The sequence below is a fragment of the Onychomys torridus genome, chromosome 3 (assembly GCF_903995425.1).
Source record: "Onychomys torridus chromosome 3, mOncTor1.1, whole genome shotgun sequence".
Classification (NCBI taxonomy): Eukaryota; Metazoa; Chordata; class Mammalia; order Rodentia; family Cricetidae; genus Onychomys; species Onychomys torridus.
In genome coordinates this window covers 13,028,691-13,052,195 of record NC_050445.1, presented here as the reverse complement: position 1 = coordinate 13,052,195, position 23,505 = coordinate 13,028,691, and the positions used below count along the sequence as shown (strand labels likewise).

At 51.2% G+C, this 23,505-nt stretch overlaps 1 protein-coding gene across 2 annotated transcripts in view; it reads right to left on the bottom strand.

Moving 5' to 3' along the window:
• Mindy4 (MINDY lysine 48 deubiquitinase 4) overlaps nucleotides 1-23,505 on the bottom strand; it is a 107,322-nt gene that overhangs the window by 29,326 nt on the left and 54,491 nt on the right. Inside the window, exons 7-13 of one of the 2 annotated variants that reach the window (XM_036182645.1) lie at nucleotides 22,751-22,857; nucleotides 20,623-20,739; nucleotides 19,583-19,671; nucleotides 11,525-11,626; nucleotides 10,042-10,105; nucleotides 9,055-9,120; nucleotides 2,909-2,976 (exon numbers count right to left, since the gene is read on the bottom strand). In XM_036182645.1, coding sequence (XP_036038538.1) covers nucleotides 2,909-2,976; nucleotides 9,055-9,120; nucleotides 10,042-10,105; nucleotides 11,525-11,626; nucleotides 19,583-19,671; nucleotides 20,623-20,739; nucleotides 22,751-22,857 — 613 coding nt within the window. The remainder of the gene's footprint in view (nucleotides 1-2,908; nucleotides 2,977-9,054; nucleotides 9,121-10,041; nucleotides 10,106-11,524; nucleotides 11,627-19,582; nucleotides 19,672-20,622; nucleotides 20,740-22,750; nucleotides 22,858-23,505) is intronic. The other variant, XM_036182646.1, reaches the window with a different exon arrangement.

Below are 23,505 nucleotides of genomic sequence, written 5' to 3'. Positions count from 1 at the left end.
GAGGAGAGGCAGGCAGGGGACTTGCATTCCCCACCACCTCCACACTCACCAGGTACCTGGCTGCATCTGCTTTACTCCATGAGTTTTGAAATGGAGTGTGTGTGTGTGTGTGTGTGTGTGTGTGTGTGTGTGTGTGTGTGTGATGGTGTGTGTGTGTATGTGTTGTGTTTTTGAGGAATAAATTAGATTTAGTTTCATTTCAATGAAAGTTTAAACAGCACTGTCCAGGCTCCAGTCAGCTAATGATAAAGAACTGAAGACACACTGGCTAGCAAGGGCTGTGGGTAGCTGAGTCAGGGAGGATCCAAGTGCCCTTGATCTACAATGACGCTGTCAAAGGTCTGCATGTGTGGTTTCCCCGGCGGGCCACCTGGTGCCTGAGTTGGGTGACATCTGTACTTCCGTGTCCAGATGTTTCTATGTCCAGATGTCTATGAAGAAAGACCTTTAAGGACTGCTGACCCCTAAGGTAGTAGACAGGAAGTGGGTTCTCCCAGTTCTAGGGCCACTACCCAGCAGAGCCAATCATCAGCAGAGCTGTCCCTCCAAAACTGGAGGCTGAGTGCTGTGGTCACTTCAACATCACTCTTAGAATCTGGGACTGCATGGGCTGCTCTTGCCCTCACTGTGGCCCCATGTTTCCTCCGAACAAAGCTCCTGGATCACAGGTGCAGCAGGCAAGGTTAGCTCTGCTGGGATGTTCCCACCTAAAGCAGCCTTCTGGGAGTACATGCAGACGTCACCCAGGCTACACAGATTTGCCCTGGTTCTCGATGAAGCCTTCAGTCTACATGCCTCATTGTACTTGATCAGATCTGAAGTAACTGATGTTGCCTCAAGTTTACTTCACACTGGACACTCCCGACCAGTGACTGGTCTTCCCACCAGGCCCACCTCAGGCCCCATGGTGCTCAGGCTTGGCAGGAAGCACATACTGGAGGCTATCACTCAGCATGAACACAGCCCATCATTTTATGCTCCCAGAGGGTTGCCCAAGGTGGGCGCATCCAAGCAGAGGTGATCTTGCCCTACCTGGGTTCCAGGGGCTTCCTGTAGAGGAAAGATGGGGCAAATCAGGAGGGATAAGCAGCCCAGGAAGCTCCAGTTCTTAGGGGAGGAAACTCCAGCACAGAGGAGCGATCAGTCCCAACCCCAAATCTGTCTATCACCCAAAATTCGCCTCTGTATGCAGCAAACCAAAAAAGCTGGGTGGGGCGAGCCTGCTTGGTAGCTGGCTCCCAGCTTGCCTTGCTGTGTAGCCTGGGCAAACCATTCACCTCCCAAAGCCACGGCGACCACAGTGGACCCACCAAGGGGGGTGGGGTAGAGACTCCATGTGGGCCAGTGTGACTGTCTAGGCCAAGGGTGGGACACACGAAAGCTGCAGAAGAGGCTCAGGCCTCTCCTCTAAAGAAAGGTGAGGAGAGAACACTGGGGTGAGACAAAGCCCAACCCACAGCAGGTGCCTATTCAGCTCCTTGGGAAGGAAGAGGCCTGACCTAGGTTATCCTGCCTTGGGAACCCCAAGACACATGCCGACAGGGCTCAAGAAAGCTGCCCAGAGGCCCTGGAGTCAGCTGGACTACACATGTTACACATGTGCAGATCCCTGTGCCTGCCTATCTATGAGTCTATGTGTCTGTGTGTCCATCTGTGCATGTGTGTGTGTGTGTGTGTGTGTGTGTGTGTGTGTGTGTGTGTGTGTAGTAAGCACAAGCACACATATATGCACGTGCATGTGTTGCCAGAAATGTAACTGCTATCCCCACCCTAACAGATGCCCACAAGGGACAAAGCCTGGATGGGGGCTGCCCTGACCTGCCTGGCCAGGTTGGACGAGTCAGTGAGACGTGGCAATAACTCTCTGCTCTGCCAAATGGGGAGACCACTTGGATGCAGAGCCCTGAGTCCCTTCTGGAGGGAGAGGGCTACAGGCAGGAGCTTGCATGTGGTCAGGGCTGCTCCAATGAGTGCAGCAGTCAGTGTGCCCATTGGAACAATAACCTGGACCCTGGGCCAGAATCCCCTGCACAAATGGGGAAGCAGAACGGAGAATTACCAGGCTTGGTCCTCAAGAGCATAGCTCCACTCAGTGAGGCTGAAAGCTCCCCAGGCCGCCCTCCCACCATCCAGGGATTAACAAATCGAGCCTGGGAGAAGGTAGAAAGGCTTATGGTCTCCATGCACGTGAGCCCATACCAGGAATGAATCATATCATTATGGCAGGATTAGAAATAAAATGCCATTAGAAAGTGCTGTGCACACTCTGGTTTAATAAGGTCAGCAGCAGCACGCAGCAGGAGGGCCAGTGCACGAGGCTGCAAAGCCCCATGTCCCCTCCCACCCACAGCAGAGGCCCAGGGGACAGCCCTAGGCCACCAGCCCAGCTGACACCAACAAGGGAACAAATACTCTTTCTGCCAGGGCAACCCTGGCTCACCCCTTTCCCCAGACCTGCTAAGAGCTATTCCCCAAGTCCCCCTCACCAGGTACTCCTAACCAGACTCCCTCCCCCAGAGTCCCACACCCTAGATCTGCTTCTGCTTGGAAGGAATGGAGGATTGATCGATTGTACTGCACAGAAAATTCATGTGCTATTAATCCGCTGGGTTCCCTCATGGCAATGCTCAGGTCTCTGCCTCCATTATCCACCCCTGCACATGTGTCAGGGGAATCTCACTGTGTGCTCAAGCCCACGGGTACTGCAGTTGCATGGAAGCTCTTTGAGGGAGGGAGAGGCCTCCCCTGCTGTCCCTGGCACATATGGGAAGGACACAGAAGGTAACCCCAGGAAGATGTGTATATAGATTGTGACCGATCTTCTCCACCCCAGCCAGCTCTCCTTCCTGGCCGCTTCATCAACTGTGCTGTCCGGGGAGCAAGGCAGACAATAAAGGGAGATACTCACAGCTCCAGGGACCTGGACAGGATGGCAGACAAGGTGAGCAGGATGCAACCATATGGTCCCATTTCAAACTGAGGGAGGAGGAAAGAGGAGCTGTCAAACACACATTGCCACCTCAAGCCAACTGTGCAGCCATATCTAGGGGAAAGCCTGCCAGGACCATGGATGGCTTCATGGCTTCCAGCCCAGTCACAGAGGTTGGTGGGCAGCCATAGAGGATATATCCCATTCAGATCTTCCTAGCCAGGCCTTCTGAAGGACAGAGGAGCACAGAACCTGGGCAATACAAACACCATCATGGAGCCCATATATGACCTCAGAAGCACCAAAGCCCCAGAGCTAGCAGCAGTGACAGAACGTTCCATTCTGGGACCACTGTCACCTCTGACCCTGACGGAAGGGAGCTGAGCTCTGCTGTTATCGCCTCTACCAGAGAACGAGCTACCCAGCTCCTGTGCAACACAGTGGAGGTCTAAGAGGGCTCTGCTTGACACAACTCCTTATACAGAACACTGAGTTACACAGTCAGTAAGTAGACAGCTGATGTGGAACAGGGCTGGAAGCCAGGAAGTTGCCCGCTTTTGTTACAAAGTTACTCTTTAAAAGGGTTTTAAAATACACAATTTTTGATTATTTGGTTATCTTGGGTTTGATTTGTCTGATACTAAAATGTTGCTGATGCTGCATCTGGCCTATTTTGCACCTTCGTCTCCAGCCCATGGCTGCCTGGCTCTACCACCTGAGCCAGTCACGTGGCTGAGAGGTGTTTCTGAACTTCCTGCTTCCTACCCACCTTTCTCCACTGTAAACTACAGGCAAAGGAGGAGTCTCTGCTTCCAGCAAGTTGTAAAGTACTTAAAACAGGTCCTGCCTGGGGCCCACAGTGGCTATGGCACACTATGGTTTAGAGCAGGGCATGTCTGGTGCCCTCAGTGGCTATGGCACACTATGGTTTAGAGCAGGTCAAGTCTGGCACCCTCAGTGGCTATGGTACACTATGGTACACTATGGTTTAGAACAGGGCATGCCTGGCACCCTCTGTGGCTATGGCATACTATGGTACACTATGGTTTAGAGCAGGCATGCCTGGCACCCTCAGTGGCTATGGTACATGATGGCACACTATGGTTTAGAGCAGGCATGCCTGGCACTCTCAGTGGCTATGGTACACTATGGTACACTATGGTTTAGAGCAGGACATGCCTGGCACCCTCAGTGGCTATGGTACACTATGGCACACTATGGTTTAGAGCAGGCATGCCTGGCACCCTCAGTGGCTATGGCACACTATGGTTTAGAGCAGGGCATGCCTGGCACCCTCAGTGGCTATGGTACACTATGGTTTAGAGCAGGCATGCCTGGTGCCCACAGTGGCTATGGCACACTATGGCACACTATGGTTTAGAGCAGGGCATGCCTGGCACCCTCAGTGGCTATGGCACACTATGGTTTAGAGCAGGCATGCCTGGCGCCCACAGTGGCTATGGCACACTATGGCACACTATGGTTTAGAGCAGGCATGCCTGGCGCCCACAGTGGCTATGGCACACTATGGTACACTTCTAGCTCTGCACTACCCACCTGACTCATTAGCCCAGGGACTACAGCTGTGCTGGTTAGTTTTGTTTATTGTTATTATTGTTTAGTTTTAGTGTTTGGCAACTTGACACAAGCTAGAGTCATCTGGTAAGAAAATGCTCAATTGAGAAAATACCTCCACCAGATTGCCTGAATGTAGCAAGTCTGTAGGGCATTTTATTGACTGATGACTGATAATGTTACTATTATTATTTCTTAAAAGCCTGTTCTTTTCTAATAAGAGACAGAAAGGGAGTGGATGCAGATGAGGGGGAAATGGGGAGGAACTGGGAGGATTAGAAGGAGGGGAAACTGGAATCAGGATGTCATGTGAGAAAAGAAATATTTTCAATAAGAGGAATAAAAGTGAAAATTAAAAATGTTTAAAAACAAAATAAAAAAGGATGAGCAAGCCACGGGGAGCAAGTCAGTAAGAAGCATTCTTCTACGGCCTGTGCTTCAATTCCTGCTCCAGGTTCCTGCCTTCAGATCCTGCCCTGACTTCCCTCAGTGATAGAGGATGACCTAAGAGTTGTAAACTGAAATAACCCTTTTCCTCCACAAATTGTATTGGTCATGGCACTTTATCAAAGCAACAGAAACCTAAGACAATGGTCTACTGAGATGGAGAATCAATAGCTCTCAGCCCCAAACCAGTAAGTAATTTGACTCATCCCACTTGGGCATGACGAACTGTGTTTGAAGATGCAGATATAATAGTACTCTTTGTATGTCAACAATAATTTCTGGACTTAAAGCTAAAAAGAGAAATGGCTATTTCAACAAGAATGATGTAACCGAGTACATTTTCATTCCTTCCTTGGCTACCAAGAAACTCAGAATCAAATATAGTATTCCAGTTCGGAAACTATGATAGCTCAAAGTTCTAATAAAATCATCTTTCCTTCAGAGTACAGCTTTGTCTTCACCCTGTAACTCAAATCGTCAGTTAACTGAGCATAAAAACATACTAATGAGTGAAGTTCCTGTACCAAGAGTGTGTTCCCTCGAGACACAGTAGTGTACATCCGTGATCTCAGCACTGGCAGGTGGAGGGTATTGCAAGCTCAGACCCACTGTGGGCTATAAATGACTGTGAGGTCAACCCGGACTGTGCAGAGAGAACCTGTTTCAAAAGTAAACAATACAAGAGGCTGGTCTCTACTAAAGGGGCTACCTAAGAAGCAGGTGGGCCTGTGTCTGCTAGGTAGGGGTAACTCAGAAAGGAAAAGGAAAAGAAAAAAGAAAAAAAGAAAACTTGGAAAGTGTGGAGAATGCCTCATCCAGACAGGGTTCCAAGCTCCTCTGAACACACAGGAAGGCATCACACAAATCTGTGGAGAAGGAGGCCTTCAGAGAGGGCTTTCTGGAGGTATGATGTCTAACAGAAGTCCAGGAGACAGCAAGAAGAGAAATGACCCCTGCTTCGGCCAAGGATGAGTGCAAAGGCCCAGAGGCTGGCCAGAGGGGACCAGAGAGCCTAGAAAACACCACCTATTTTATAAACATTCTCAACCCTGACTTTGGTAACAAACAAAATGAATGAGTATCACTCAACCTCATCTCAATCCTGTGACCTCAAACCAGGCACTTGGTGCTGTTGCTTCTACAATGAGAAACAAAGATGACTAAGACTCTGCCTTGCAGATTTCCTGGGTTATTTATGGTGCACATTCTCAAAGACAATTCCTGTGGATGTGACGGCTGCAAAGTAATGCTGCTGTCCCCACTCAGGGGACCTAAGCTTGGCAGGACTTGGACGGTAGATCCTGTGTGCAGCTTTGACACAACCTTGCAGTATCCTTCGGGAAGTCACCAAGCTCACTTCTGTCTCCCCTTCTACTATGGTGTTACTCTTTGTTTAAGAGAAGCCCCAGATTTAGGATCTGTCTCCCCAGCCAAGCCTGTGGAGCCGATCACCCTGTAGGGCCTCAGTGTAGCTGCGAACAGGCCGGGTGAGCCACTGACGCTGAACTCACAATGCTCAGTGAGAAGCTATTACTGTGCAGTGTGGCATGGTCCCAGGCCTTAGGCCTCCACAGAGAGTGCTTGCCTTGTTCCCCCAGAGGGTAGAGAACCCAGACCAACTTGGCCTTTTTGCCCACTCAGGACATAACTGAATGGCACCAATATTCCTTCTTGCTTTTACAAATATTTATTAAAATTATCTCATCAAATTCAAGCTGCCAAGACATGGGAGGCCTCAGGGCATTATGATGGCATGAAAGGCAACCTGGGCCGGAAACCATGGCTAAAGGTGGGAACGATGTCTGCTGCCACTTGGGAAGAAGGAACCATTCTCTCGGCACAGCTCCGGCCCTGGAGAGACATGAGCAGCTGGACAGAAGCCTCCCACACTGGCTTGTGGCCACCAGCCACCTCTCAAGTGGTGAACAGCAACGAAAACAACATGGAGGCTGTTGATTTTGGGCAGTGGTGGCATGCATTTCCAAGCCTGGCACGAGGAGCCTCTCTTAAGCACAGCCCATGAAAAATGGATTTGGTGAACTCAGTGCTGAGGCAGCTCAACTGCTTCCAGAAAAAATAGAAATTAAGCTGTGGGGGAAAGCACTGTTTCCAGAGGAATGGGGCCCAAGTATGGACTAGACAGGCTGCCCTGAGGAACCATGGCTAGCCAAGAGACATGCCTAGAGCCCAAAGGTGGAACTGAGGGGGCCCTCAGCTGACAGCAGGCCCCTCTCTCTGCACTCCTTCCTGGTTTCTGTCATGCACAGGCTTCATGGAAACCCCAGGGCACAGGCTGAGGCACGAGATCCCACTTGCAGGCAAGGATACATAGGCCCTAGTGCTGAGGGCCACCAACGCAGGGGCAGTGACCTGGCCAAAGAGCCTTTCATTGACTGCATTACAGCCCCTGGTTGGTCCTCAGTCACTTTCCTTCTGGCTAGAACAGCTCCATGCTCCATCTGCCTAAGGGGACAACCTTCCATAGGCATCCCCTAGGCACACTGCTGTGCCCTCGGACACCTCCCTTCAACAGGCAGCCCTGGTTCTGCTCAGAGTGCCTGTGCTTTGTGGAGAAAGCATTTTCCCACAGGTGGTCAAGGGTCTTCATTGATCCAGAAGCTACTCAACTGTTCCAGCTTCCATCTCTAGATAAGGAAACAGGGCTTTCCCAAGGCCAAAGCCACGTATAACGGGGAGGTCTCTTAGCCCTTGTCCCAAGCTCCCTCATTGGTCTCAGCCATTGCCAGACGCCCTTTAGGGTTATTCCAAGAGGAGAGAGAGAGAACCAGGGAATGGGGCAAGTGACAGACAGCTGGTTTAGGACCTTCCCTGTATGCCAACTCCTCTGCCTAGGCCCAGCTGGCAGCTGCCCTAACCGAGACAGACCCCAAGCTCTCCTGGGCTGCCCCAGAATGGGAAGTGGCAGCTCTAGGACGGAAGGTCTCCAGTGGGGCCAGTGCCCCTTGACCACGCCTGTCTTCAGTTATTCTTAGTGGGACTCTGTTTCCTTCCCAGGGAACGCCTGGTGCTGCCAGGGTCAGGATACTGCTGGGGCTGTGCCAAGACCCTCAGGACCTTCAGGGAAACATGCTGAGAAAGGGCATCTAACAGGAGGAACTTCAGGTGGAGTCCCACCTCCAGCCAATTCTCCCTCCTAGGTTCACCACTCAACGCCCCGCCCCTACCTCACCACCACCCTGCCCCCTGCCCCCTGCCCCGAACCTGACTCTCATAAAGCAGGACCATTTCAGAAAGGACTTCCTTCTTTATATGCCTATACCATGAAGCTAGGGCTCCTGCACAATTTGTGAGGCAGGCACGGCTGTTATCCCGGCACAGCTGTTACCCAGGCCCAACAGATGAAGTAACTAAGGTACAGAGAGCTTCAGGATGGTGCCCAAGTCTCAGAGCTACTCAGAGTCAAAAGCAAGATCCAAAGCCAGGCTGACGATCTCTATAAGTCAAGTCCTTTGCCCCTCGAATGTATGATCTATCCCCCACATACTCCATAGTGCTTCATTCCACTGGGAATTACAAGACCCCTACATTTCCCGTCCAACCTAGCCACAAGCCATGAGCCAATCTGAGAACCAGCATGAAGTGCAGGTCTGCTGGAGCAGACCAGGGGCTGTAGGGTCCTGCATGGTTCTGCCCGCCTCCCCAGGACACGGGTGAGGTCCTGTGCCAAGCAGGGTACCCCGCCGCCCCGCCGAGGAAGCTGCTTTCTTGTCACCTCCCAGCTTGTCCTAGAACCCTCTCTGCTGATTCAGAGTCCACCCTTCCAGAGTGGCTGCTTACTTCTACTTCAGCAGAGGGAAAGCCCTAGGAAGCCAAGCCTCAACTTGGCTTCTACTCCCAGATGCAGACCAGTTGCTACAGCTCCCTGGGCCTTGTGACCACTACCAGCCTGCAAGGATGTCATGGAAACTGTGTCTCCTACCCACAGCTGTACTTCCCCAGCCTCCGTCAGCACTTTCTGCCCAGTCTCTCCAGCAACCCCAGGGAGGAGGTGACCAGAGCACTACTCCACCTACCACCCTCTTCCATAAAGAAATTCGGAAGCTTAGCAATGCTCACACCACCAAAGAAACCTTTGCTCATACCTGATGAATGCTCTGCTGGAGAAAAGTCACCAGGTCCTCGGAGCAGGTCAAACTATACAGGGAGAGCTGTGAAGAAACACACATAGGGTGAGCTACATGTCCCCAGGGGCTGTGCCCAATGCCGGGTAAGGCCCTGTAGCCCTGGCTTTACTACAAAAAAAAAAAAAAAAAAAAAAAAGGTGCACAGGGTCTTGTGAGTGATTCTGGACTGTTCAGCAATGCTGGGTGAGCTTGTGCAGAGTCCCCTGTACCCCCTGTCATGGTACACAGGGAACCAGCTCCCCATCTTTCGAGGGTGGGACAACGAAGAGGAGGGGCAGGTTAGAGTCACTTCTCCATGTCACCATGCTAGGCCAGGTCAAAACCCAACAGGTTGTTCTCAAACAGGTCAGCAAAAAACACACGTCCAGAAAACATCTAATCAAGCAAGGCCCTGAATGAGGGTTTGGGGGTCACATGTGCACATGGCTAAGTCATAGGAAACAAATTGGCTAAAATAAAAAGTCAGTGAAGGGGTATAATAAAGTTTTGATTATCTTCACTATGTCTGTGTTCTCAGTAATATGTCTTTCCTACTTCTTCCCTGAGCCTTGCACTTCAGTGGGCCTAAGGCCGCTCCACACTATCAATTCCCCTTCCCACTTTCTGCATTCCAATGCCTCTCCCCATCCATGAGAATCCTAGAAAAGACGCTAGAGACACAGGAGGGGCAGGAGGCCAGTGCAGCCAGGGGACACTGCACACAGGGCCCCGAGGGCACAGAGAGCACCCCACACCTGTGCACATCGGGAGACACTGGGCCTCTCAGCCAGTGAGCCAATGCCCAAAGCCACCCACCTCTTCCCCACCCCCAAAGGGCAGGATTCTGGGGGCCTGGGCTGCAGGGACGGCCAGCCAGCCCCAGCTGGGGGAGGATTTACTTATATGAAAGGAGATAGTCCCCAAACAAGGCCAAAGGTGGCACGATAGTTTTCCAGAAAGCCGTACTGTTTCTAAGACTCCGTCTGCTTTGTATTTCCCTGTTGGACTGAAGTGTGGTGTTCCCGAGGCCCTAAAAAAGGAAAAGAAGGTGCGTGAGTCCTCCACCAGATGAAAAGGCACACCCTCCCACCAGCAAGATACCACGTGTGCCATGAAATAAATGAGGACAGAAGAAACAGCTCCAGAGAGAAGAGAGCCAAGGCCTTCTCGTTTTTCCTGCTATGAACTCACCCACGAGTCCAGGGCATGGAAAAAGAGAGTGGTGGGTGAGCTCAGAACAACCACGCCTATGTCTGGCAGGAGGAGACCTGACTGTCCCTTACAGTTGGCAGATACATCTGCAGAGGAAGGACTGCCAGCCTGCCGCTGTCTTCACTCAGGGCCAGGATTCCAGCCATCCTCTTCGAAGCCTCCCCACCCACTGAGACAACCCCTAGCAACAACAACGGGTGTGTAGCCCAGTGCAGTTCTGACTAAGAGTAGGATCTGGGTCGGGACCCACTTGTCACCAGCTTCTATGTGGCCTGGAACACACCGCCTTTCCTCTCTGGGCTTCTGTTCTATAAAGTCTTGACCCTCTACCCTCAGAGTTGCCAAATAGATACGTGCCGAGGTTAATAAGCTGCCTGGCATAAGGCAGGTAGCAGTAGCTGACGATCCTAACCACAACTGATGTGATAGATACTACCCTAAGCACATCACATTTATTATCCATCATTATTATTTACATTAATAAATGATTCATACTGATAACATTATAAGATTTAATACATATCATTTATTTATGCTTGCTCACTTAGTTCTCACAACCACTAAGTCATCATCATTATCACCCCCATTTTCTAGACAAGTCAACAAACGATAGGGAGGTGAGGTCAATTGCCAAGGTTACACATCCAACAAGCAACAGCTTTGAGAGTCTGCCTTAGAGAGCCTTTAGCACTATGCTAAAGTAACCAAACTGGTCCCCAAATCACATCCTTTACCAAAGCTTAGCCACAGAGCTGGGCAAAGTGATGTTTCCACCCTGAGGGGCAAGGCTGAAGATCCAGCAGACTACCTAAGGGACAGCGGGGCAGGATGGAGGTGCCGTCGAGGTAACAGAATCCAGGGCCTAGATTGCAGACTCTGCCACTCACCTCTCTATCTCATCCTCACTTGGAATGAGGTCCAAGTGACACAGGCAGTATGCCTTGAGGTCTGGTATGGTGCTACAGATTCATGATGTCACAGCTGAGTCAGCCTGTGGCCTCGGCATCAGGGAAACACTGAAGGGAGTGTCTGGGTCACAGACTTTCTCCTGTGCTTCCTGGGTGGCAGGCAGGCAGGCAGGAGGAGCACATTCTCCTTCATGAGTCTGGAGCTTGGACATCAGCAGGGCTCAGCTACCCAGCACACAGACTCTGTCCTAGACCAGGACAGCCTTAGCCATCAGCTGGGCCAGAACAAGTTAGGGATTAAATGGGATACGATCCCCAGAACCACTTACAGAGCAACCACGGCTTGCTTTCTGCCTCCAGCTCGCCACAAGATGTCTGCAAGGGCCAGGGCAAGGCAGTGGGTCCTCTGGGAGTCTGAGGGCTGCAGCCTGCTAATGGGAAGGGGAACATGTTTAGGTTCATGAAAACACAAAGCAGAATAGGCATGCCCTATCAAACATGTTTAGGTGGTCCCTCTGCACATGGCTCCTCTTTCCTTGCAAGGTAGGGATCCCTGGCTAAGCTTCAGGGTCTGTAGGCTCTACAGATGAGGACCATAAGAGGAGCCTTGAGGTTATGGACAGGCTACTGGAGCAAAGAGGACCTCAGAGGCTTGGCGGGGCCTGGGCATGAACTATTAGAGGATTTCTCATTCTGACAGGACCAAGAATACGCTGGCACTACTGCCACACTACCCTGCCCTGGCCTTGGCCAGTCCCAACAGCTAGGGCCGGATGAGACTACAAGTGGTCAGGATCCAGTACCCTACGTAGCTGACTATGTAAATACCAGTTATGGGTGAGGAAGTCAGGCTCAGGGATGGCTGTAGGGGTGCCAGTGTGTGACTGGCAGCAGTGGCCGTGCCGTGAGGGGAGCTGCCACTCCCTCCTCAGACCCCTTGAGAAGCTGTGAGATTCAAGGAAAGCAGAGGACAAAGTGGGCTAGATGGGAAGGGCTGCTAGGACGGACCTCTGGCGTGTGGGGAAGGCACAGGAGAGGAAGGTCGGGGAGAGAGGCAGGACACAGAGCAGCAACACGGAGGCGCAGGGTAGTTTTAGGAAGCTCCGTCAGTCACCACATCTAAAGCCGTTGAGCCATCCTGCAATAAGAACGGTGACTAAGAGGTTCCTGGGACACAGTGCGAAAAGAGGAAGAAAGGCAGCGGCCAAATATAGCCGTTTCTCCCCACTTGGCATTTCCGGGCCTCCTCGTGCGGTGCTCCTGGCTTTCCTCTGTGCTCTGGGGATCGCCCTACATTCTTGCCGAAGCTGGCCTGAATCTCTTCCTAACCAGCAAGATGAAGTCCTGCTGGGGGCAGGACACAGGAATGCACACTGAAGAACTCCAGGTTTTCACTAAGCAAAAAGAACACCGGACCTCCACACGGGAGAAGCGTGAGCGAGGGAGTGCTGGACTCTACCCCCTCCTGCCAGCGGAAGAGGAGGGAAACCAGGAGACCAGTAAACAGCTACCATGGTGGGACACAGAGCCTGCATCTACAGCCAGGCTGTTATTTAAAATGCAAATCTACTTACTTTAAAACAAAATATGAGAAGACACGGTGGTGCCTCCGTTTCCCCATTTAGAAAGTGGCTTCAACACTGAACTCCCCTCAGGGTTGGGAGCATGGTTCCTGATGCATGGGGGAGTTTTCAGTCCCTGGTTCCATCGCTACTGTCACCACGTGGGCCACATCCACAGAGAGGGGGGTTCACCTGACACCTACTGACGTGGAGCTCCCGCACTGGCTAGGCTGTGGAGGCCACAAGATGAACAATGAGGCTCAGCCTGGAAGAAAAGAAGCCAGTGACCGCCTGATGCCTCCTCCAACTCAGGAAGCCTGCCATATTTCTCACAGGAAATGGGGACCATCTCATCGCCAAACCGGATGGCCTATGCTGTTAGGAGCACCGACCCAGGTCAGCACTTGCTAGGAAAATAACATTGGAAAAACAGTTCTCTGGGTTTCAGTGGAGGCCATGCCAAGGACAAGGCAGCCTGGATGGTAGAGATGGGCAAACAACAGGCAAGAGGGTTGGCTGTTAATTCTTCGGATTCAGAAACTGCAGACAGGCTTCACGACTCTCCAAAGGACGGCTATGGCTTACCCTCTGCATGCCCGCATCTCATGTCCACCTTCTTCTGACCTGTGCTCCACCACTCCCCTCCTCCCGCTGACTTTTACTCTCTCCTCGACCACATCCCGTCTCATAGTATACATGCACCAGCATGTTCAAGGTAGGACTTCTTCCCACAAGGACCCTACCTCCACCCAGATTAAAACCCTCTCCATGTAGGAGCTGTGTAAAAGCTTGTCTGAACAGAAGCACACTGCCTGGTACGCTACATGTATGGCTGGGAAACCTACAGTCTGTGGATGGGGACCCCACCTGAATACTGTGCTTGAAGTGAAGGACTGAAACAAGCAATCCCGGCTTGGAAACCTTTCAGCTCAGTGATAGCCAAGATTTTTATTCATGTACATTGCTGTTTTATCTGCATATATGTCTATGTGAGGGTGTCAGATCCCCTGGAACTGGAGTTACAGACAGTTGTGAGCTGTCACATGGGTGTTGAGAATTGAACCTGGGTCCTCTGGAAGAGCAGCCAGTGCTCTTAACCACTGAGCCATCTCTCCAGCCTGTCACTTAAGATTTTTAAAAGCTAGCACAGGAGTCCTTAGCAAGCGCCTGGCACTGAGGATGAGCACTCTAGATATGTATCATTTCATGAGCCTGTTAAAACAACCCTAGCGTTCAGAACTCTATCGTCCTCTTGAAGGATGAAGAACTACGTCTTGGGGGTGAAGTGATTTATTCAAGTCACGGGGAGGAAAGGGAAGGAGAGTACGGGAAAGTCGGGCTAACCATGGTTTTAGGAACGGCCGCCTGCCTTGCAGCCCATCTGTCAAGCATCTTGTGGTGCACTCAAGACAGCGTGCTCCTGGGCCAGTGTCTCCCTGCTCCCACTGGCCTTGCCTGCAGCCTCTCTGAGCTGGCCTGTTTCTAGAGTCTTCCCATTTGTGTCAGCTTCTAGTCAGCAGCTTCTACCACTCCCACCTTATCCTGGCCTTCTCCATCTTCCTGAGGCATGACTTCTTGAGACCTTGAGACCTCATTTTCTAGGTAAGAGTGGACCACAGAAAACGCAGTGACCAGCACTCAAGAGGTCTGGGGTCCGTATCTGGCCCCCAGGCAGCAGGAAGCCCATACCCTCCTCAGTCTTGCTGTTCCATCATTTAAGTTACCCAGAGTTGTCAGGGCTCTCTGGGTCACACACACACACATACACACACACACACACACACACACACACACACACACACACACACGCACACACACGCACACACACGCACACACGCACACACGCACGCTCGCACTCATGCACGCATTTATCCCAAAGGTGACAACAAAAAGATGTGTCACCTGTACCTGCCTACACAACCAGGACTTGACCCTCACCAGTCAGTATCTGGGCAATAGCTTCACTGGCAACCTCTTGGTGACGGAGAAGGTCCTCCATTACCTAGACATCAGATACATATTTATCAACATTCCCACCAGGAATCTGGCCCCCAGCCAGGCTCTTACAGCAGAAGTTTCTTCAAGAGTCTGATTCCTCCAGAAGTACAGGCTGAAGTGCCTAGGGAGGACGGGGTGGGCAGACTGTGTGTGCCCTAGTATCTCAGAGAAAACAGGTGCTTTTACCCTAATTAACTCAAGACAATTGCACCTGTCCCCAAAGATGTACCCATGTGGACTAAGTCTACAGAAAGTTCTGGATAAAGCTGGAGAGTGTGTCCAGGCCACGGTTCCCTCATTTCTGCCCCTCTGAGGGAGAGCAGAGAGCTGGCTGGCAGGGGGCCACAGGGACCTTGTATCTGGAGGTCCAAAGCAAATGCTCCTGCTATGGTCTTCAAGCCTCGTGATTTCAGAAAGGAGGTATGGTAAAAGGGCAACATCCCAGATCCCCTGTCTGCATTCCTGCCAGCCTCTAAAGGGCTCTCCTGGGGCTTGTGGAGGGGATGAGCCAAGCTGCATAGCTCTTGTCCAGTGGAAAAACACCGCATCCTGCTGCCTGGCTTTGCCGGGCTAAGTGAGGCTAGGCAGCTGCCAGCCTGATGGGCTGAGCCGTAATGAGGCCAGACATCCATACAGAAAACACATGGCCTCGCCAAGCACCATTTATTTCTGCCTGGCTTCCCTGAAGGGGCCACCCACCCTCAGCTCGGCCCTCCTACAGCCTTGTCCTTTCTCAGGATCCGTTAGACCTGGTGTGCAAGAATGCAGCCCAGGAGCTGCTGCACGTGTGGAAGATCCTCGGGTTGGCAGAACACCCTGAGAAGCATCACAGTCCCAAGGCCAAAGGAGGAGATTATCCTTTTTCCTGCCCCAACCCTGCTCTTATTAAACTGGGCAGTTTCTAAAAACGTAGAATTTCAGAGTGAAAAGGAACCACTCAGGCCTCAAAGCCTCCGAGCATGCACAGCCCAGGCAGGAACATGGATGGCTCTATTCACCAGTACTTGGCACAAAAGTCACTCAAACTGGAGATCTAAAACAGACATAATTGTACTCACAACCCATCCCATCTGACTACAGAGTAGTTGTCTGTACTCTTGGGCCAGAGGAGAAGGAGAAGCCCTTTACACACAGAGAGCCTAAAGAGTACCCAAGCATCCGTCGCTGTTCCCAGCCCCAACAGCCTCAGCTCTTCCTTCCGTCTCTGGTCCCCACTGCTTCTAGCGTGCAGCAACATGCCGAAGATATCACAGGCCAGTCTTGGCTCAGGAACGGTGCCAGCTTTGACCCTGAGCTAGCATCTCTCCATCTGTGGACCTCGGTTTCCCCATTTGTACTATGATGGACCTACTCACTTGCATGGTCCTGGAAGGGTTTTTAAGAGCCTGTTTGCATTTTCTCAAGGAGTGCAACTTGAGAGCGCATTTCCTAACCCAGAGATGCGAGCCCTCCAGTACCACAGTCACCAGGTCCTGGCCAGCTCCTGTGCTCTCTGCCGCCACCTCATCCCCAACACACTGACTCCTTCCTCCCTCAGGACACACCACACCCGCTGGATAAGGATGCCTACTGTACACGTCAACCTGCAGAACTAGCAAGGCAGAGGCACAAAGTGCAAATGGTACCCCCCCCCCTCCTGCTCGGTCCTTCTAACCGTGCTGGACTAAGCCCTGGGTCCCCAGTGCTCCTCCTCCTGTCCCTGTCGCCTAAGGTGTCAGCACTCCTCGCACAGGAGACTGGGGGGTGCATCAGTGCCCTTACCTGGAGCCCTCTGGCCAGCGAGAGTTTGTGCCAGTCAGCAGGGAGGAGGGCCGTAGGGATTTTACAGCTCACCCCTCCACCATTTCTCCCAAGTGTCCTTGGACTTGAAAGAGAGCTGAGCCAAGCGCTCCTGCTTCCCTCGCACTGAGCAGGAAGGGGCACCCTGTGCACTTAGCCTGAGGATCACAGGGATGTGGGAGAGGGATAATGAGCAGCATCCAGAGCTACCAGAACCAAAGAAAGGGAGCCTCATCATCTTCCACAGACAGATCCTGCATCACATACTCACACAATACGAACCACACACAACAAAACTCATTCACACAATAGAACCCTCACACAGCATAACCCACACATGCAACATTACCCACCTCACACAGAATGTAACCCAAGGACATAACACTGCCCACATACAACCTCCTACAAACATGACCCACTCAAATAACATAACCTACCCAAACACTCCAACACAACACAACTTCCACATATAACACAGCCCCTACACAACCCAACCCTCACACCACATAACCCACAAACAATACAACTTTCCAATCACCCATAACACAGTTCCAAAGCACAATTCTCACACAACATAATTCACACACTACCTACAACATATCTCTCACACAAGATAAACCTCAGATCCAACACAACCCACATATAACACACCCTCTAAATAGAACACAGTTATCCCATAAAACAAAATTCACATACATACAATACAATCCCACATATGATGCAACTGTTCTACATTACGTAACTCCCATACAAATATAATCTCCGCATAGCACAACCCTCCCAATGTAATACAACCCATACATAATACAACTCTCTCTCACACATAACACAGCTTCCCTCACAAAATACAAGCCACATGCAGCAATTCAAACATATAGCGAGCCCCACATACAACACAACCTTCCCCACCTACACAAGTCCCGTACAGCACAATCCCCCAACATTATAGCTCCCACGCAGAACACAATCCTTATACATCACATAACCCCCAAAGGTGACTTCCTTCCCCTTCCTAGGTGTGCCCCCTCAGCCCCCGCACCCAGTATGACCCAGGTCCCACATACAAATACAGCAGGCTTAGCCTCTGGGTTTTTGTCCCAGTGAACTCACTTTCTTTCTCAGGTCAACCTCATAGGAGCTCTAAGCCAAGGCCACATTTCTCCCTGCTCCTCTCCCTAGCACAACCCTGGTACAGCTGCCCAGGCAGCAGTGCACAGATTAGGCCTAGGCAGCGCTTGCCAGGTGCTAAACAATGTGAGGCCAGTGAAAGACTATGACCTCTACCACTTGATAGGGTTTTCTTTTGACTCAGAATCACCTTAGGCTCCAAACTGGGGGGCCTCCAGCCTTCACAGCTCTGGCTCCCTTCCCCTGTGGGCTGTAAGAAACTATGACAGCTTGTATCCTGGGCAGCACCCCATTTCCAGAACTTCAACAAAGCATCCTGACTATTGGGAAACCATTTATGTATGACTCCTCCAGAAGTCCAAAGCTAGAGATCTAAAGAGGTTCTGAGGGAGATTTGGGCTGACATGAGTCATGACACATCACTCACAAGGGCCAGGGCCAAGGCTTACTCAAAGCTCCCGGTAGTCCTAAGAGCCCAGAGGCCCTCCTGGTTGCTTGGCCCAACCCCATCCCTGGCCACCCCAGGCAACCTCTGTTCTTCTCTATGCCCTAGGGCCTTTGCACATCTTGTTCTCTTTAGTGGAATACCATTCTGCCTCCCCTCCCTGTTTGTCTGGACAACTCATTCATTGCTCATACACTCATTCAACAAAAATCCTAAGGGCCTCTCCTATGGACTAGGCACTGTGCAGGATTCCAGCCTGTGGACCAGGCACTGTGCGGGATTTCAGCCTGTGGACCAGGCAGCTCAGGGAAGTAAGTCCCTGTTCTCATGGGCTTGTGTTCTTTGGGAAGAGACAGATATAGACTCCTAACTGTACCAGTGAACAAGAGTACAGTGAGTGATGGCGTAATTAGAGGCAGGGCATGGGATTACCTTCCCTGGAGGTCAGGGAAGGCTGTCCTTGACAGGGTAGTGAGAGGGGCCAGCAGACAAACCGCTTGGGCACAAAGGGAAAGAAGTGGAGGGTATAAGGTGAGAGACAGGAAGATTTAGAGCAACTAAAGTATGATATGTATGTGTGATGGAGAACAAGGCGCTTCCTTCCTTCTGCAGACATCAGTAAGACTCCAATGTACCTGCAGGAAGCCTGCTCTGCCACCTTTGGTGGCGTGCATGACCCCGTCACCACCTGTATGTCTGTCTGGCTCTCCTGTTCAATTGCAGTGGCCATGAGGGGAAGGGTACCACCATCACAGCTCTATGATTTATGGTCCAGGCTTAAAAGGGAAGTAGGCAAGGACCCTGCTGAGGGTGGCAGGGACCCCAAACTCGGCAGGTACTGTTACATCAGGAGTGTCAAGTGCTTCTGGAGAGCAGAGACAGTGCTGGCCTCACCAGAATCAATAGCAAATCTCGAACCTCTTGGTTGACACCTCCAATGGGAGGAGGGAGAGAAAGCACGGGCTTCCCTTACTGCACAGAGGTGTTCTAGGAGTGTTGACTACATGCGGATGAGCAGGGGTGCCTAGGAACAAACACTCTGTGTGTAAAACGGAAAATATGAAGCCACAAAGGGAAGAGAGTCACGCACAGTGGAGCTGGCTGGAATGTGCAGTTCTGGCTGTTGACAGAGAAGAGATAAGCAGGGAGGGAAGGAGGGAGCCTTGGACCAAGTCAAGGAGGGTCAGCAGGTACTTAAGGGTGAGGAAGGGGTCTGAGGAGGAGGGTAAAGTTGCAAAGCCATCTTTAGTCACTTGCCATGTGGAGCAAAACGTGACTCACCAACCTTGCCTGCTCCTAGAAGCAAAAGTACCATGTCCATGTAACCAGGTCAGCGGGAGCCCTGCTGGCCAACTGCTTTTGCCTGTCTTGACCTCCGGGAGATGGGAACTATCAGGGAACACCCACACTTCCTTGCTTGTTTATTCTGGACACTTGAAAGAAGCCTTAAGAAGGGAAGATGAGCACCGACTTACAGATTAGAGTTGGTTTTGCTATCTCCTTCAAACAGGAGTTTCTGCAGTACACAGCCTTGAACAGCTGCCAGAACCCCACAGGGACCACCCTGCAGAGAAAGACACATGTCACTACCAGTGGAAATGGCCCCAAGATGCTGTTCATTCTACCCATCATCCTCTAGGCCCAGTCACAGGGGTTCTTCAGCAAGGTGACCTGTCTATATGTAGATTCCTAGGCCTCACCCTGCTGCAAAGGAGAGGTCAGTCTGAGATACTTCCTCATGGGATGAAAGTGACTATTGACAAAGTCAGGTATGGAGTTGGACACACCACCATGGGTTTTCACCATGGGACTCAGACAGCTCCCACTGAGTCCAAGGGCCGGCAGAGCAATAGGTCAGGATACCCTTGATAGCTGTGGTATAAGAGGAGATGAGCTTGGCCACACCACAGAGCGAGGGAGGCAGAACCTGGGAGTCTCGGGGCCCTTCTTCAGATAGCAGAGGCATGGGAGGCTCCAGGGCTGAGAAATGTGCCCAGTGGAGCTCTCCTGCAGCCCACGGCCTCAGAGTGGGAACATCTTCAGGCCTTCCTTGAGACTATCCTGCTGAATATGTCCAGGGCAGGTGCAAAGCGTCCCTCACCCACCTCTGGCTCTCTAACAACCACTGCACCCTCTTCCTACACCTGTTCTGCACACAAGATGCCTTAGCATTTCCTGAAGCATGCCCCCTACCCTTGCTCTGGCTTCCATTTTCTGAAAGGGACCCTCTCCAGCTCTAACTGTGAAACCCCCAGCCTTTCCCAAGGTTTGGCCTGTGAAGGGTCTCAAAGCCTCCAAACATGGTCAAGGCCACCTTCTGCTCTTTTGTGTTGACATCCCAGTGTCGGCGGATGTGAATTTGACTAGAATGTCCCCATCAAGGATCACAAAGGCCCTTCTCACTCTAGCAAACATATCTTAACTGCCTGCTATGATAACCCGGGGATTGCAGGGTAGGCCAGATCATCCCACTGATGCTCTCCGAGGTCACCAGGTAAGCCCAAGAGCAGCCTGCCTTGTTCTGCACAATGCCGTATTTTAACGAGGCGGAGTCGCTGAAGGAAAAGTTCTGAAGCTTCCACTCTTCACTGAAGCAGCAATAGGTAGAGCCGAACAGAAGGGTCTTCAGCTCCTGGGAAGGAAAAGCATTTTACTGGCTGTTTGTAAAATAAACAGTAACAAGGCTTGCAACACAGGCCCTGCAGGAGCTGGTCATGGGTGCACAAGGAAAGTGCATTTTCTCCCAGTGGTCTCTATTTTGCAAGCCCATTCTTCTCATATTTGAGGAAGATAAACCTGACCTTAAGGGCGTCCTTACCTCTGGAACATCTGTAAACCACACCAGCCCATGCTAACGTGGGCCAAGATTTTCCTTACGCAGACCTTGAAATGTACAACTTTGGCTTCCCCAGGGATCCTGGAGGGCCTCAGATCCTCCATCGGAAAGACTCTAAGTTTTCCAGCCTGACCTCACATTAAGATTATCTAGGGGCACTTAAAAATAATCCTGATGCACAAGCCATGGGCCAGGTCAATTCACTCCATGTTCCCGAGGATGAGAGGCTGGTATCCATAGGTTTGTTTACTTTTTCAGTGTGCTAAGAATGAAAGCGATTGCTATCTGCCTTAGCCCCATTATCAGACTCTAAACTGCCCCAAGTGATTCCACTTTGTAGCAAGGTCTCAGAGCCACAATTCTGGCACAAAGTTGGCAAACTATAGTCCATAAACTAAATCAGGCACCTATCCAGTTTTGTAAATAAAGTTTTATTAGCACACAACAATGGGCATTGTTTGCGTTTTGTCTATGGTTGCTTCTACATCACAGTAGCAGATATGAGTAGTTGCAACAGAGACCAGAGCCCTGAGCAAAATCAAAAGCATGTTCTCTAGCTTTCTGTAAAAAAAAAAAAAAAAAAAAAAAAGCATTCCCTCTAGGATGCCACCTGTAAGTGACCTCCCTTTAAATCTTATGGAAAACCCCACCAGCCAGAGGGCTTCCTACCATCTCCCAAGGCCATGTCTCCATTCTTTCAGATCTCCACCATCTAGACTTAAGATAGTCAGTATGTGGTTCATCTTTTAGTAACCTGAGCACTTCTGTCTGCTTTGCAATACCAATGCTTCGTGCTGACAGGCCCCACCCTCTGCTATCCCATAATGGTCTATGGCTTTCCGTCACAGTTTTACAACCCGGGTGGGGTACTCTGAAGCCTCAAGAGAGCTCTAGGACCAGCAGGCTGTTCTTCAGACCCTCCCTGCTCTCCTCCTGTGGACCTGGATCACTGTCCACTACAACCAATCCTTTCATCTCTTCCTTTAGTACAAGGAATCTCTGTGACATAGACATGTATCTACATGTCATCATCAAATGTGGCTGACAGCACACTGGATAAATTAATTCATCCATCAGGGCTTGGTTCTCCTTCTGTGCCAAGTGCAACCATGAGTATGCTTGGAATGTACTTCCAACAGCCTGAAAACTACAGACTTGGGTCTTCTGGGTGGACCTTGTTGCCATCCTCTTAGCCAAAGAGTGACAGTTCCAGGATACCACAGTGTGTTTAACAATCTGGAAGCCTAAGCCCTGTCCTCTCCCATCTGAAAAACTCCTCTCAGATTGGTTTCAGGCAATTCTTGCTGGGCAGGCTCTGGGAGCCTCCCAGGGCTTGGCACCAAGCGGAAGTGCCTGTGCAGAGGACCACGGCCCTGTGGCTATGCATGGTCAGAGCATGGTAACCAGCTTTGGGGCCCCTTCCATGTGTCTAGCCCTCTGTAGCTTCAAAAGCTGGAAGGGGGAACAGAGAGGAACAAAAAAGGGAAAGGAAAACAAAACCTCTAGAAAAATCTTTTACGTCGGGATCTATGTGCTTGTCACACAGTTAAGTGGGACAAGAAAGAAGTTGGCTGCATCTCTAGGAGCTTCTAGATTTTCCTCTGGATCCTGGCTGAAAGACTGGCGTGGAGCAGCAGGAACAACGCTTCATCCTGCAGGAACCTCCAGACAAAGGGGGAGTGAGACACCCTGGCAATTAAGGGCCCTGAGGAACACAGGGAACCTTTGCCAAGGAGGCCATAAGTTGTGCAGTTCACATCAGACGGTGTTTAATGTGGACTCGTCACACCTCTGCACCGGCACCTACCTTCGCCAAGGAGAGGTCCATTGGCGTTGACACAGTTTGCAGGTTGAGCATCGATAGAGGAGGGGACAGGACAATATCTTCCTTTATCAGTTCATCCTCAACATCCTCTGGAAGAAAGCATGGCCATGTTGTGGTTCAGGGGAGATGGAACAGGAAGTCACTTATACAGCCACCACACTGAGAACTCAGGAAAAACTTGAGAATGCCTCAGCCTGAACAGCAGCCTCCACACCAGGCCCCACTAGGAAGGAAAGCAAAGAGGGATCCACTCCTGGCCACCACCCCTCCCTTGCTGTGCCACGGGTAGACAGAGTGAACCAGTGCCTTAGAACCTACAGCCAGTGAGCCAGGCCCAGCCAGACCCAGCTCTGACACATTTTTTACAAAACGTGAGCAGGAGGCACTCGTTCGTCTGTTGCCCCAAGGACACACGAGAAGAGGCCTGCATTAAAGAAGGTGTTCTATTTCTGCAAAAACAAGAGTAGTATTCTTACTATCCTCAGTGCTATTTATTGGGCATTTGAGTTGTGCCACCCAAGCCCAACTTGGCCTTTTGAGAGCTTGATTCCTACTGCCCTCATTTATAACACAGATAGGAAACGTGGGCACTGATGCAGCTGTCCCAAGTTGGGCAGAGAGAAGATGGCAGAGACAGAACACAAACCAAGATGACTGGGAACCGCTTGGTACCCTGCCTCCCCCGAATCTCCAGCCAGAAGGGACTCCAGGGCATCTCTTGAGTCTATCCTCTCCCA